The sequence below is a fragment of the Lissotriton vulgaris genome, chromosome 1_1, assembly GCF_964263255.1.
Source record: "Lissotriton vulgaris chromosome 1_1, aLisVul1.2, whole genome shotgun sequence".
In the NCBI taxonomy this organism is placed as follows: domain Eukaryota; kingdom Metazoa; phylum Chordata; class Amphibia; order Caudata; family Salamandridae; genus Lissotriton; species Lissotriton vulgaris.
Genome location: NC_141685.1, coordinates 1,274,220,300 through 1,274,237,149, shown reverse-complemented (window position 1 = coordinate 1,274,237,149; position 16,850 = coordinate 1,274,220,300). Strand labels below are relative to the sequence as shown.

The following is a 16,850-nucleotide window of genomic DNA, read 5'->3' as shown; positions in this document are numbered from 1 at the left end:
GACACAGTGAGGAGCGAAGGACGGTTCAACTGGTTCCATCCACATTCATTACATTGCTTAGCAACAAGATGGAAATGGCAGAATCAAGCCTCCCCAAAAATCCCGCTCCGAGGTGGGAAAGACGAAATATGCAAAAAAAAATGCAGCTGCTAATCGCTTAGCATCGGATTTGCGGAAGAGAGGCAAAGAAGGAAACAAAACACATTTTTCTAGAGCAGGCCATGACAGCACAAACTCTTTGTATTCTAGAAACTCAACAGCCACTCCCATTCCCTTAACGTGGGAGACAGCGGAACAGGTAGAAACAACATTTCCGGACGCTATAGCAGTTCAAAATCAATGAACAAGTGTACAAATTTATCTATTTAACAAATAAAGATGACTTCTATGAGTGCTTGCATCCGGACACAGAAGATAAAACAGAATGTTATCTGGGTTAACCCCACCCTTACATATCAGGTGACAGGAACTTCCTGTCACGCCACCATTTTGGGTGAGGATTTTTTTCTATGAGCGAAGGCTGTGCCCTGAACACAAACTGCCCCTAAATCAAGGCTGTGACGAGGAAGACTGATGAGGAAGGTAATGTCAAAGTATGGTTAATGTGGTAGCAGGTTTTTCCGTAAATAAACCTGCTCGGATTAACCTTCCCATTGTGTGAAAATCCTTAAGAAAGATTTTGAAATTAACCAAGAAAAGCATTATTGACCTTTAGATTTTGAAAATAAAATAAGATAGGTCTGGGAAAAAGAGGTTCTTTTCATGAGCAAATGTGAATGCGTTTAGGTTTAATTAAGCAATATTAATTACACAGAATAATAGTTTAAAATGATTGTGATTATATTAGACTAATAAAAGACTGAAATGAAAAATGAAATTGAGCTTTTATTTTGAGCAAATAACTGAATCTGTTTATTTCTCCTAGAGAAAACTGCATGCTTTACAAAGAAGGCTTCAAAGCTGCCATTAGGGTTAATTTTGTTTTAAAACGTAGAAATGCAGAAAAATGTGTTTTATTCTTCATAGATGACTATTGTGTGCTTTCTTGTGGATGGCTGCTACGTGTTCGGAGTATCAGTGAAACTTCTTATTGTTCGAGGAAAAATTTAGTTTTGTAGATAACTGTGCTGGTAAAATACTACAACTTTTTTTTCTAATGTGCATGTGTCGAGGAAGGAGAAGATTTTGATTTCCTTTGCTGAAGGACTATGATGACCACATGAATATAAACAAGGAAGTTTTAAGAGAAAAGAGAGACGGAAGTGGTGTGACTTAACACCCTAGGCTTCTAAACCAATGAGTAGAGAGACTTTCCCAGATTTTGATACAATAGTAGGGATGGACTTTAAACTTTAGGGTATAACCATGTTTTTGTGGAACAGAACTAGACGGCTAGAGAGACTTCGGTACAAGACGTTCATGTGAGCTGTTTCTTTGAGATCCTTTAGATGATGCTGTCTGAAACGGACTCCTTAACTTTGCTCCTCATACCTTTGTGAGGATTGCCCCAGCTTTCTCTTCCGGCCAGAGAGTACGCTTTTCCAGCTATTAGCATGCTATGCTATTGTTTTCTTAGGTTTGTATGAAATTCTGTAATTGCCTTAACCTAGTTATAATGCACTTTTGTCTCTAACTCTATCCACTCACTCATGAGCCTTAAATGAGATGGTATGTGAATTACCGATTTGAGTTCTCATGTGATGGTTCTCATTTAATACTGTAAACACAAGGAGATGTGTCCTGGGACCAGTTTTGGGGTAACAGGGTATGTTAGCAGGGTATGCCCAGACGTGGGTCCCTTGCTCACTTTGGGACTGGATTGAAGCTAGCCTGGCTGATGAGGGGTGTTACCCCGAAACCGATCTCAGGATGCTTGTTTCCAGTACAGGGAAGAGATGGTTTGGCAGTTTGGGCTGGACTGCTCCATGAGGCACAAAGTCGAGACTGAGTTGCATATAGCTGTGTCCGAACTGGGGTGGCGAAGTGAACTAAAGAACGATTATGGATTCAACCCAGATCTGTGACTGGGGGTGAAAGTCTGAAAAGTGTCAGCACTCTGTCCATCATCTCCTTGTGTTTGCTTTAATTGAATACTGTACCTGTGTTTGACCATTCCATATGCTTTCAAAGAAAAATAGATAAAAGCAAAGTAATAGAGAAACTGAGTTTGTCGTCATTTGTAAATATATATATTTGTATATAGAGTGGTTTATATAATATTCCCTTTGTTCTAGGTCCTTATGAGGGGGATATTCATGTAAATCTTTTGCCAAATCCCTGTCAACTCGACGATCTGTCATAGGACCAGATGTTGATATGGGCCAAAATTCAGTCTAATGAAATCGAGATTTTTAGGCTGATCGTGTGGTGTAAATATTACACACTCTGCCTTAGTTAGCTAGCCTCCCCCTTTCCGCTGCACCATGCGCTATCATTAGCTTTGGATAGAACGGCCTTAGCCTACAACAACTTCAGAAATATCTGAAGAAAAATTGTTAATGTGTTATGATTACAAAACAAATTGGTTTAATATGTGGTCCCCAGGAGATCTTGTGGAGTAAAGGAGATGGAGTCTGGCCCCACATGCATCACCTGACCCTGAATATTGTAACACGATAAACGAGAAGCACCCAGCACTTGTGGGTTGGTGGAGAAAGTGATGCTGCGAGTCCTGGATCTGAGACATTGAATTAGAACACCTAATGTGTGAGACGCATTTGGATCGCACCCCAGCCATTTCCACTCACCTCCATGCAACAAGCAAGGAGTCTGGGTCAGGGGGAGAAGGCAGGTTTGGGGCCAGAAGCACAGGCCAGCAGAACATTTCAACGGACAGAACAAATAATTGAAGCACTGGGATGAGCGGATGCACTGGTTTGCCCCGGGAAATGATAGACCGCTGCAAATTTTGCCCTACATATTTTACAGTTTACTGAGAAGTTTTTGCATAATTTTTTCCATCCCAAAATGTAGGCATTCCCATTAGTCAATGCTGAGGTTGCTATTCCCCATATAAACCTACTGACAGTGTTACTTTGGGGGCTTAACAAAGTTTAGTTTTTTTTCATGAAGCAGCTAGACACTCATTCAACTCCAACAATACGCACTGAGGGCAACTATGTTCCATATGTTCAGTTGTATGCCTGATGTAGTTGAGAACGGAGCACAACCCATATGTGGGTAGGGTGTCATGATTGTAGCCTATTAGACTGTTTTATTAGCTATAAAACCACTGCAGGAAAGGCAAATGCCCGTATGATTGATTTTTTCACATTTCTCATGGCAACATTTAATGTTCTGACCCTGAATATTTAGGATCAGTTCTCTCCTCAAAAGTAATGCAGTGCCGAAACTGTTTCAAATTAAAAGAATAGTAAATATCCTTCTACAGAAAACCCATCTGATAGAAGAAGGGATTTGACTCCAGTCTAGATATTTCCCTGGGCAGTTTCCATAATTTGGGAACAACAAACCTAAGGGTATAGTGATGCGGATTAAAGCAGAGGTCTCTTTGCACCATGAATGGTAATACAACTGAGGGTTGCATACTTCGAAGCCCAGGGAAACTCCGATAATGTGGTGCATGAACCTGAACTTGATCATTCCAAACACTTATGATAGGAATACCACTCCAAGTCTACCACGCGGCAGAACAGACCTTACATTGACATTTGGAGGGCACATCCTACTGTACACTTTCTACACTGCAGCACCTGGACATCGCAGAAATGTGGGTGGCAACATAAATTAATGCTAAAGTAGATTATCAAATGTCTTGTCATGCCTGCAGTATGACCTTTGCACTTTTCTGTATTTTTGATGTATCTGCCGTTTCTTTTCGGCATCTTTCACCACTTTACTTTTGACCTTCAGCTTCTTGACGCCAATAACATTTTCTTTGACATTCTCTTCTTCCTCACTGGATAGGCCAAGGTCGTTCAGGGTCTACTGCCTCCTTTGGGTGTCTACCATGGTGTGGTGTGCCAAACGCGGTCTCAGTCTTGCCTTCTTCTGTACAAACTTTGTGCAGGTCTCAGTCTTTGGCACTGTGGTCCTTCTGGAGGCACAGGTTGCAGACCTTGCGGGGTCTGTCTGGGAAAGCTTGTGGTGGCTGTTGGGGCAGCCTAGCCTCCCTGCATTCTCCGGCCACAAGGTCTTTGACTGAAGGGGAGCCCCGTGAGGGCTGTAATGGCTCCACTTCTCCTGTGTTTGATCTTGTGGGGCTTTTTCCGCTCACAAGGGAGTGGGAGGTCCAGCATAAACAGGAGATCCTGTCAAGGGATCAACAAAGTGGTGTTATGCTGTTCCTCTAGAAGGGGGAGAGAAGAAAGAAATGAAAGGAGTCAAAACTAAAGGCTAGGACCCACTTGAACCACGTGCGTTCTACAGTTGGGAATCCATTGGTTGGATTTGAATGCCCTCACACACCGTTTCAGGTGTCATGCTTCATCATATGGGCTGCTCCTCGTTGGGTCAGCGGTGCAATACCAAACTGGCTCACCTAAAAGGGGCACTTTATCTGAGATCTTTTATCCAACAGCCGTATGTTGAAGTGCGGGTGTGGGGCCAGAAAGATGTAGATGTGTAGGTGGATTACGATAGGGCTTAGAGTACCTAGCGTCGATTATTTTATTCTGGGGGTCTCCTGCCCTAGTTACAAACAGTGAGCACTGCACTCATCAGGATATAATGTCTCCTATTAGTGTGGCCGTTACTAAGAATTAAAGGTTGACATGTTTCTCGCGTTGTGTAAGATAACTCACGATTCTTCAGGACCGGGAAGAGGATAAAACTATCTACACTTAAAAATCAGACTCGAACTAGACTTGAACTCTAGTCGCATTACCTAATCTGCCCAGAAGAGTTGCCAAGCAACTCATGACGAAGAGAGGGGCTATGCCAGAGCACGTTGCCTAGCAACCCCCCCCCCCCCCCGACGCTTTTGCCACGCTACAACGTCCTCACGCACGTCAAGCAGGTTGAGACGGGTTATTTTGGCAAACCCGATTCACAGCCGATCTAGTGGCAGAATCAGTACGGCTTTGACGGCTATGATCCAAACTCGAAAATAATTAAAGGCAAGCAGGCAATTGTATCGGGTATGACCCCCGCTTTGCCCAGTCTGAATTTTAAAACTTGGAACAGATGAGGCTAATTTGGATTCTTTTTACACAGGAGCCATACTTATGAATAAGCCCGACTTGGGAAGTACAAACCAGACGGGTACTTAAATAACGGAAGGTGAGCAGGCCAGTAAAACCTCACTGTGCCCATGTACAATTTGAGTTAATACTAAACAGGGGAGGCTAAATGAATCCTCTTCCCCATAGAGCCTGTTCTTGAAATGCGGTCCATCCACTGAAGTATATACTCAGCACTGAAGTGAATTTAGGTGAGTTTTCAGATGAATATGTTTTTATAAATTACGAATAGGGATAGGGACAATGCAATAATCATTGCTCCCATTTCCCCACAGCCTTACGTAGGAGGTTGTACTTGGTGAAGGATTACTCCGGCCACTGCTAGATACTAGCCCTACTACCCAAGAAATATATGTTGGGATACTCTCTGAGCCTGCCGGAGCCCTCCTAGGTGAGTCAGTACCTAAGTTTGTACTAAATTAAACAAGTACAGCACCACATAAACACAAACCTTACCATTGATTTTAATACCTACAGGCTGTCCTTTCACTATCCCAGTCCTGATGAAGACCCACACTGACTTCGCAGTAGTGCAGACTCTGGATTGAAAAGTCAACATACTAATTCTTGGACCAGTTGAAGGATTCTGCAATGAGACTCATTTATTCAGTCCGCAGACTTACCTGAAATACTCGCACTTCTGGCCATCCTTCCATTCCAACCCCCAACCACTTTGTATATATTACGCACCATCACTAAATCACGGAGCACCAAATTTCACCTTGTCACTTGCTATATTTAACTATATCTTTTTGACAGCCTTGCAAATGTAAATTGGGTATTTATGAATGATGAAATTTATAAAAGCTCTTAGTAATACCCTATATGGTTCTATGTTTGTTTTTATTATGATTGATTGGTCTCTCTATGAATAATCTCTAGATTGATACAAATTGCTTGAAGGAATACTTAACCGACAGAACCGATTGCATCTTTGTATATGACTGCCCAGGTTCTGAGGGATACTGGGTTACCCCATTGTTACTAAACTCATACCTCTGTGAAGCACGACTACGGACCTCTTACGTCGACTCTAGTAGAGCAATCCGAGCAGGAGCGGGTAAACGTAATCACCAGGCCAAAGGGCCCACTGGGACTTGTTCAGTCTCCTAGCTCTATAGGCACTGGAACACAACTTTGAAGAGTTGGAGTGGAACTCCTAAGATTCTGAAGGGGTACTTGGCCCAGTTGCTTGGGACCCAGAGTAAGTCAGGCTCCGGGACATTAGTAGTAAAAGGCCTCAACCACCCACAGTTGGGACCATTATCTCCTGTTTGCCCCATGGCCCCTGAAAGGGGTTCTGACACCAGGCTAGTGAGTTGCCATGTATACTACACATGCAGTTATGTTAGGAGTGTGACCCCCTTCTACTGTATCAAAGATGGTGCTGAACTCTAACATAATTAGGACTGTTCTACCTCCCTCGTCAAGAGTTGCGCAGTGTGTTTGAGACCATCACAGAGCAGATTCTGTGCTAATTAAGGTCCTAAAACCAGATTTTGATGGGTTTAATAACGCAGAGGAATCAGTATATTTAGAAAATTGTCAACTTCTTTTTCTGATAGTTTGGAAGGAAAAGTTAATAGTGGTTTGGGGCAGAAACTCCTTAGAACTGGGACATTAGAAATGTGGTTTTTCAAGGCATGTTTCCAGCTAGTTGGTACCTGCCCTGATGAGTGACAAGTTACAAATCGGAGAGAGCACCACGACCACTTCCTTAGACACAGGATGCAAAATAAAAGGAGGCTTGGGTCTGATGGAGACCCAGACTTCGTTTTCTGTATAGTCCTTTCAAATCTTTCAACTCACATAAAAAAGGGTCACATGTTTTCACTTTCTAGTTGGGCGGTAACATTTAGTGACAAGTTGAACGTTTTTGAATTCCTATATACAATCTCATTTTCTTCTTCAAAAAATTGCTAGATCGTCTAAGAGGGATGGGAGGGCGTAATAGTTGTAGTCAACTGTGCAGGGCATTATCACTGGGTTACATCCTTCATTGCACCCGCACACTAAATGCAGTATAAAAAAATAGCTTTTGCAGCGCCCATCTTTAAACTCTGAGGTACGGACACCATTGCTGCTGTATTGCTCCAAGGAGAATGGCTGAGAGGGCATGCAGTATCGAGACATTTATTACCCCATCAAAGAGTGGAGTTTCATAAGAGAATGCTTTTTAAAGATGGCAGACATTTCGATGCAAAAGAAGGGTTCCACAAATAATTTTTACTGGAGTTTTCCACCTCATGCGAATGACTGATGCTCAACCTTTTGATTCCCTTCCATAGCTTCCTAATCAAGGTGGCAGAGTTCAATGCTGTTACAAGGAGTGGCTTTGCACGTGGGAGCAAGGCTTGGTTATAGATTGGACACCGTTAGAAGTGCAGGTCACTGCCAGACACTGGGGTTGATGACCAACATATGAAAGATTTATCCCACTGTATAATCAACAGTACCCTCTGCGCAGCCACCACTGCGCAGCCACCAGTTAACCAATCACAAGCGGGAGTCTGTTGGTTTCAGAGTTCCCCTCTTTGAACAAACAAACATCCCGCTAGATCTCTCCCGCCAAAAGAAACATTTCCCCTTAGTTCAGAAGTTGTATGCTGAAATGCACGAGTTACCATTATATTTATCGACACTTCAGTGACTCAAGCCATTTTTATCTCCATGACAGTATGTAATGCGATCTGGTACTCTGGAAGATCGATGCCCTCCACTACACTTTCAACACATGTGAAGATCAGACTTGAGCAAGTAATTGTCTTGGATTACACATTCACAAGTCCAATGGCATAGATTGATCTTATTTAGAAAAAATATATATTACTGCAGACCGGTCACTAGTGCATGCGATACCAGAGCCTTGCAAAAAGAACACTGCAAAATATACTATTCAGTGCGATAAATCTGCTTGAATTGTTACATACTGGGTCAAGGGACACATTAACAAACCCCAAATGCAAAGTAACAGCAAAGCAAACCAAAGATGCACACAGCTTTTCCTTCAACAGTTTTATTACAACTTCCTTCAAATCACATGGGTTGACAGGACACCTACAGAGCACTAGTAGCAGATTGCTGGTATCCTTCAACCCTCTGCATCCATGAACTTCCCACCAACCCCTCTTATTCACCAGTTCTTAACAGTGAAACAATTAAACATTTAGAAAAGAAAAATCATGACAGCAAAAATAAGAATTACAAGATAAGAAACATCACCCAATATGGGAGAAGCGCATAGAACGCTGACCAGGAAACAGCCTGGAGAGCAGAGCAAGCACAACTTCAAATTTCGACGTAAATTAACATACATACAATTCCACTGTCATTTAGAAGCAGAAAAAAACCACACGAGGCTACACAGCTAAATTGATACCCGGTTTTAAATATCAAATTTAAAAAGGGATTCTAAAACAGGCTAGCTGCTCAACAAAGACAGGCCTCTACACAGCAGCAGGACCCCCATTTCTGAATGTAGCTCCAACACAGCACCTTTAGCACCATTAAGGGCCTGCCGCTGTGGCTTCCTGAGGAGTGCTGACCATGCAGTCTATCAGAGCTGTTAACTCCCCGATAGCCCCCATGGCCCTTCAGCAAGAGTTCTGCACAAGCTGATAAGACCTAAAACGCAGTTGTAGCAGTGGTAACTAACAGGAACTAATGGCCATCCAGGAGAAGCATTAGATAAGGTTCAAGGTCCTATAGTCATTTTATAATGGGGACAATAAGGGAAAAAACCCCAAGCACAGGATCTAATACTCTAGCGGGTCCCTACATAGCCACTTTAGTTGATAACCCACGGGCCTCAAACACATCTCTGGTCAATTAAATGCCACATCGAATGAACAAATGGCAATTACATGTTTCATTAGGCCCTCAAGAGGTATGTTGCGATGTGCTGTACTAAACTTTTTCCAGAAAAATTAGTTTCGAGTTACGTCAAGCACGATAAAACTACTCAGAGTGCATGATAAACTCGTCTTTTTTGTTGTTCACCATCACAACAACCAGCACAATAAGAATGGAGTTTTGGTAACGGCAATAACCGAGAAAACCAATGGTATCAAATTAGCCAATCATTTAGCATCATAAGCAAGAGAAACAAAATGTAAAAAATACAATAAAATTACATAACAATATTGCACGTGCAACACATTTTAAATTAAAACCCTATCTGTATCCCACATGTGAGGATATCTGTTTTTCTTTATTTCTTTCTTTTATCCGTGGAGTAGCGTTCCAGGACCACCACTCTCAATCAGTGCTCAATTTTAACATTTAAGTCACAAACTTAAATCGGACTTTTGGAGGAATAGAAATGGCTTTAACGTCCCTGCAGTCTTTGGCATTTAAAAGACAGAAAAAGTAGAAATGAAAGATCTGCAACTTAAATAAACACAGTTAGGCAAAAAGAGAAGTCTCAAAAATCATAATGGAAAAAAAGTTGGAAAATAATTCAAAGTTGTTGCAAGTCTTGTGTGCTCCGCTCCTTGCCACTCAAGAAAGGCCCCTACCCTTCTTGGTTGATTACTGCCCATAGCATACTACAACCACACAACTATTAATTTCGCCTAAAACAACCAGATTTATACAAGGGGTGCCGAGAGTGCACTCAACCAATAGGGCTACACCAATACCATTCTGCTTGAGCCATCAACTGTATAGGCATGATGGGACCAGAAAGTCCCAGGCTATAAGGAGACATGGTCTGTAAAATGTAACTGCACCAATAGCTAGCAGTTTGATGGTACACAGAAAGGGCTGGGGAGCCCGTGTGGTGTCACACACTGCACCCACTTCCTTTAAAATCTGGGGCATTAAAATTCCATTAAGTGGGGTGTTTTAAGAATAAGGATCTGTCTTGCCTCCTAGATTACACTCGAACTTGAAAAACGAAAGCCAAACCATCAGATTGTAGTTTTTTTTTTTTATCCACCACCTATGTGGCCGATGGATCTGGAAAGCCTTTGCTACTGTGAAAAACTTGTTATTTCCTGTATCATACCAGCCTTTGCCACGGCAACTTGTTGTGGTGCCACTTGCAAAAGAATCAGACACTGAACATATATTACCTGAAATGTCTAACACCCATTCCTCTGCTGTACTAAAATATTGCAATGTGAAAGTGTATAGGTATTGGCTTTTAAGATGAGATTTAAAAAAACATATTTAATCCTTTGGTATGAATAATTCAAAATGGATTTTTGAACGTCCAAGTTATGCATATCCTATAACTAAACCTCCATTCCGAGAGCGGGAGAAATGGCAATATAAACCTTCATAGGAAATGAGTTCATAACTACAGGAATGCCACGGTCTTTGAGAGTCATTAAAAAAAAAGCCTGCTATTTGAAGTTTCACCTGTTCTTTTAAATAGATCGAGATGGACTTTATGTTAAAGGCTAGGCTGTTACTCAAGTAGATTTCTACAGAGAAGTTTCATTCTTTCATCTTTGCGGAGTGTTTTGAAATCCCCATGGTGTACTGTCATATGTACACCATTCCAGCATCCATTCACCATCTGAAGCCTACCCAGGACTACATCTCCCAGAATGGAACAAGTGTGAGCAATCTACAAAGTGACCCAAATCCCATACCAAACTGAATAAAAAGCGAGACCAGGGTCCTACATGTGAGGTGGAGCACGGGTTCTCGCTACAAGGATTGCCTAATAATGCTGATACTGGAAAGGAATGGAGAATGGAAACTTGTTATGAGGGCCCACAGCCCTTTTAGTACAACTTTTTAGAAACTTAAAAAAATATTCAAACAGCTCTTCACATTGGACTGAAGGGTTAGTCAAACTTGCCAAAAAAGCCTGTAAATTGGGAAATACTGAAGAGACCACACCAGCAGTATTCAAGTAAAACCACAGTAGTGGCGATGTGCAACTCCAACACACTGACCCGCACTGGCCATGTCTATCGCACTGTATACAGACAGTGATCATCTTACCAGTCTAAACATGCTTAATGAAAGGTCAGACTCCCAACACGCTGCCATGAAAGGTCAGTTAAACAACTTCGCTTTAGAGGATTGCAGCAACCACACTCCACACCAAAGAGGAAACTCAGTTTAGTCCTTTCAGTTCTACTCCGAGTCTGTCATTGCTAGAATGGTACATTCCTCACTCTGGATCGGTCACTGTTGGAATGGTACATTACTCTCTCATACATTCTCAAGAGTAAAGCAAGGACGGCGGCTCTGTGAAAACAGAGCAGAAGCAAAAGAGCCGGGCAAAAGAACACATTAAGTGATTAACAGCCCCTGAACTTTTTGAAGCTCACTTAATTTGCTGTTTTTTTTCCTTCTTCCGTTAACCTTCTTGCATTAATAAAATAACATGCCTCTCAAAGCCGAGGGATACCATGCTTCACTGGGAACTTAAGCATGTTGCATCAGTCTGGCACAGATCTAATACACTTAGCGAGAAAGACTGCCAGGGCACAGAGGGCTCTGCAGGGTCTTGCTACAGTAACCTCTACCAAGAAAAGAAAAGTAGTTTGGGTTTCAAAGTGGAAGAAGGCTATTATAAGGCATTCCGGGTGCAAAGCGTAACCAACAGTCGGAGCTGTACAGATCATAAGCCTTTTCACCCACAATAGAATTAGTCTTCAATTTCAACTCCTTTTAAGGCCTGAATTTAGCAAGCCAGAGGAGATCACCAAGATGCATACAAGGCAACATATGAATGACAATCTGTGGGAATAATGCAGTTCAAGGGGCGGGGCAAATCATACTATATATCTCCATAAATACAATAGACACCTGATGAAAGCTGCTCTTGGTTCTCACCCAAGGCGGCACATCCATCTGCAGACCGGTGTTTCAACATATTCTGTAAGCACAGTTGTTAGGAAAGAATATGAACCACAGCCCTTGAGAAAAGGGGTCTCTGATGATCAACAGTTGCAGTATTATGCGACACAAAGTGGCCACATGCAACAAAACTGTCATAGCCACAGTCTCGCAATCAGTAACTCACTTGCATTCAACGCCCATCATAATAAAACCCCCCAGAAAACATGTCCACCTAGAACAGCCACAACGCCATCTCAACATAATGCTGCAGACGTTGCAGGAGACTGTTTACCTGACACGTCCTCGCGCCCCATTTCAGCAGATGCTACATAATGACAACAGGCGCTCCGAGAATCTCACTCAGGAAAAAAAAAGTGTCCTGCATATTAGAATATCCAAGACAACACTATCATCCCAGCCCAGAGTTCTGTAAGGATTTGTCCTCTGCCTGATGGACCTCTAAGCGGAAGCACTCTGCCGATACCATCAAACACTGATGTGTAGTTCCGCAAGAGGCTGAAAACGTAACTTTCCACAACAAAACACCCCAAAAAAAGCCTACAGGATATTGGTCCGCAGGCCGGCAGGTTAACACTTCACTTGTGCTTAACAGTCTCCACGTCGAGACTTCAGGTAGCTGACGTCACCGCGCTGTCTCTCAGAGAGCAGCTGAGGAACAGCCTCGAACATTCCATACAGTGCTGCGGTCCGTCGGCGCCCCGCCACTGGCGGCAGCTGGTTGATAACGCAACACTCCCAGCACCCCAGAAGAAGCAGGTGCTGGTGAATCTGCCGCGCGAGGGGCCAGCAGCTCCTTGATTGGAGGCTTTCTTCGGATTTATCTGCGGAAAATCTTCCGGCTCCGCGTGGAAATGTAGAATTGCGTGGGGGAAACGGGGTGGGATGTGCGGGGACACAGACAACCCCTCAGTTCAGAATGTCTCACTTTCTGCACAGCAGTTCACTTCGATAAAAAGAGGTGTCAAGTTCCCACGGCATAAATAAAATCAGCGACCCAAATGCTGCAGTCATAATTGTTTAGTTTCTGTCCACCTTTCGGGGGCCCAGTGGTCCCCCCAAATGGGGATTAGAAACAGGCAGGAACCAACGTGGCTCCCTCTGTCCCAGTTCGGTTTGGATCATTGGCATCGTCTCATCTGCTCGGTTTTTAAGGCATCTTTGGCAACACAGTAACACGGACAGGCCTCGCTCTAGGCCTCGGATGTAGCCTGGGGCTTCAGTTCTGCCTTCTCCATGGCGGTGCCGTAAGGCAGGGAGCGCTTGAAGAATCCAACCTACAGGAAAACAAAAGCAAAGAAATCATTAGATGCTGCAAGAAACGCTAAACACTTATCCCTCACAATGAATTTGCTCTGCGGGGCGAAAGCAAATTGATGGTTCTGCAAAAAAACGAGAATATTGTAAAGGATGAAAAAAAACGTTCCTCACAAGAAGCACCCCGTTTCTAACTTATAATTGTATTATTAATTTGTATGCTATGTACTCTGCTGCCATCTGGCGTGAGAATAGGAGTATTACACGTTTCCTTCTTCTAGGTCCAGGTTTTGGTTTAATGCTTGTGATGTAGGATTGATTGGTGACCAATTTATTTGGTGACGGCAGGGGCCCGTGAAAGGGTGGGGTGCACTTTTCAAGTCATAGTGGAAGAGAGGGGAAAGGAGGGTACGCCCATCACATAGAACAGACCAGTAACGGCTGTAAAGTATGAAAGCTTCTCCAGTCTCAATGTGTACAGCGAAATTAAAACTGAAGTGGCATTTTCGTGTCGAAAAGGAACTTAGTAGCCTGTGTGGAAGTTTGAGAATAATGTTAGTTACATGACATTATTTATTGGCCAGGGTGAGTGTTCCCTTGCTCACTTTGCCACTGGATTCAATCTAGCCTGGCTGATGAGGGCTGTTAGCCCGAAACCGGTCCCAGGATGCTGGTTTCCGGTCCAGGGAAGACATGGCTTGGCAGTTCGGGCTGGACAGTTCCCATGAGGCACAGGGTCAAGACTGATTTGCATATAGCTGTGTCTGAACTGGGGTGGTGAAGTGAGCTAGAGAACGATGGATTCAACCCAGATCTGTGACTGGGGACGAGTGTCTAACGTTTCAGCTGTCCGTCCATCATCTTCTTGTGTTTGCCACAACATATCAGAACAGAAAGACTGAAGATGAATATCTTTCTGCAGCTAGACGTCTCGTCAGATTTTCACAGTCCCTTACCTGTGAGGGACTGTGGAAAGGGGCAGGTCCTTCTGGGCACACCTTGTATTGGAGTAACAGGACTGTGGCGAAGGGTGGACTTACCACGTTGCACAATTAAGAGAATCATAGACCGTGGAGTAGCGTGGACTCAACCCAGATCTGTGACTGGGGGTGAGTGTCTGAAAAGTTTAAGTGCTCCGTCCATCATCTCTTTGTGTTTACTTTGTACGGCCTAAGTTGACAGGGTATGCCCAGACGTGGGTCCCTGGCTCACTTTGCCACTGGATTCAAGTTAGCCTGGCTGATGAGGTCTGTTAGCCCAAAACCAGTCCCAGGATGCTCGTTTCCGGTCCAGGGAAGACATGGCTTGGCAGTTCGGGCTGGACTGTTCCCATGAGGCACAGGGTCAAGACTGAGTTGCATATAGTGGTGTCTGAACTGGGGTGGCGAAGGGAGCGAAAGAACAATGACTAATTCAACCCAGATCTGTGACTGGGGGCAAGTGTCTGAAAAGTTTCAGTGCTCCGTCCATCATCTCCTTGTGTTTGCCACCTCATATCAGAACAGAAAGACTGAAGAGTGATGTCTTTCTGCAGCTAGACGTCTCGTCGGATTATCACGGTCCCTTAACTGGGAGGGACTGTGGAAAGGGGCAGGGCCTTCCGATCACGCCTTGTATTAGAGTAACAGGACTGTGGCGATGGGCGGACTTACCACGTCGCACAATTAAGAGAATCATGGACCATGGAGTAGCGTGGGTACCTCCAGTCACAGACAGAGGATGGACTGCTCCAGTCACTCATCAGAATCCAATAATGGACTAGTGTCTGAGGAGGAGTTTTTCCTGTCACAGCACACATGCTAAAATAGCAGTGGGGTGTAGAAAGCGTTGAGGTGATCTGATGCCTTACTAAATGGAGTGTGGTGTTTGGAGAAGGGTGTATCATCAGGTCACTAGACTTAATTTACATATAGTTTAAGAAAAAGCTGTTCATGCTCACAACAATCAAAGCCAGAATAGGCTCTGATAATCTCATTTGGATGGAAATGCTGCAATTTAGTGATACAATGAAGACTTTAAAAAAATTTAAATGGACTGAAAATCGAACCTCAAATAAATGCAATCAAACACTGCAAACATGCAATAGGAACTCCACAATCTACCCCATCAGCTGTTGTATCACCAGTCTCTGATTACCAGCCCAATCTTTCTTCTTTTCATACCCTACCTTGGAGGCCAACTCTAGGATGCAAGGAGTGTTTCCAATCCAGGTGGCTTTAAAGTTAGAGCTACAGATTTGCCATCAATACACTCAGATGTAGATCTGCTGCTGTGTGCCCGATGGGTTGGCGGGTCAGTGAACATTCACCTCTCGTATGTCATGTTACAATAAACTACAATGTGTTCATTTTGGCCCACTTTTCTATATCTTGTCACCAAAAACTCTAGAGGAAGCGCTTCCTCGCCCGTCTATTACTTGTATTCTGTACACACTTAGCTTGTAGGCTCGGAGTTAGAACAACCAGTGGAGGCTCCTCCGTTAAGGTGGAGGAGCGCTGTCCCACTGTTTCAGGTGCAAGCTAAATGCAAAAAATAAAATAACGTTCGTTATTGCGTTCAGCTTAAGCTGGGGGGCTTGGGCTCCCCGCATGTCACAGGGGAAGAAGTGCTGGCTTAAGTGCAAATGACACTTTGACCAAGCCTCTCAGGCTGGCCAAAGCATCATGCACACTTTGCATGTTCTCCACCCAGGCTACATTACAGCCTTGGTGGAGAACATGCAGAGCCTACCAGTCCCTGTCTGAGCGCTGAACCATGGCGCCCAGACCAATCACAAAGCTGCTAAGGCAGCATTGTGATTGGCCAGGGGATTCTGGCCTACTGGGTGCTTCCTGCCGAGTGGAGAGGAGAATGGAGAATGAAAAGGCAGCGGCTACAGTCAGCAGAGAAAAGGTAAGCACATTTTTTAAAATGATAATTTCCCTCCCATTCCTCTGTCCCCCGCCCCATCACCCCTGGGCCGTAGCAGTCGCTATTGAGTACAACCTCTACTGGCAGCAGGATTTTTAATCTCTCATTAGGGCAGAGAGAACACAATTACCCCCCAAGCCTCTGCATTATGTTGCAGCATTTGAGGAATGGGCCATTCCGCCACTTGCCTCAAAGCCCTTCCAGCAATCTGGCGACTTTTCATCAAGCAAGTCCGAGTCTACCTCTGAAATGCACTCTGTATGGTCTTGGAGATGGTCTTGGTTTGATGGCTGTAAATGCCTCGTTGAGCTGTGGACGTTTGATTGTGATATTTAAGGGGTAAGGTTGGAGGGCTCAACCAAATACTTGGGCATTGTCTTGGGTTGATCGCCTTTGGAGATTTTGGTGGTGGTATCCTGTTCTGTGCAATATCAGTACTATCAGACTGAGACATATTTATATATTTTATAGAGTTTTATATAGCGCAAACTTGACCTGAATCAGGTATTAGAGCGCTTTACATAGCACCAGTTGCATTACATGAGGACACATTCATTTTCGTTAGGCACGGGGAGATTAAGTGATTAGCCCAGAATTACAATGATGTTCAGTGTCATTGCCGAGACTTGAACCCAGTTCCCCAAATTCGAGGTCGACCTA

General features: G+C 43.8%; 1 protein-coding gene across 2 annotated transcripts in view; it reads right to left on the bottom strand.

The window, feature by feature from the left end:
* Positions 1 to 8,201: 8,201 nt before the first annotated feature.
* Positions 8,202 to 16,850, bottom strand: part of ITGA5 (integrin subunit alpha 5) — a 377,970-nt gene continuing 369,321 nt past the window's right edge. For both annotated transcript variants that reach the window (XM_086964803.1, XM_086964795.1), the window contains exon 30: positions 8,202 to 13,300. In XM_086964803.1, coding sequence (XP_086820929.1) covers positions 13,217 to 13,300 — 84 coding nt within the window. In that variant the 3' untranslated portion in view covers positions 8,202 to 13,216. The remainder of the gene's footprint in view (positions 13,301 to 16,850) is intronic.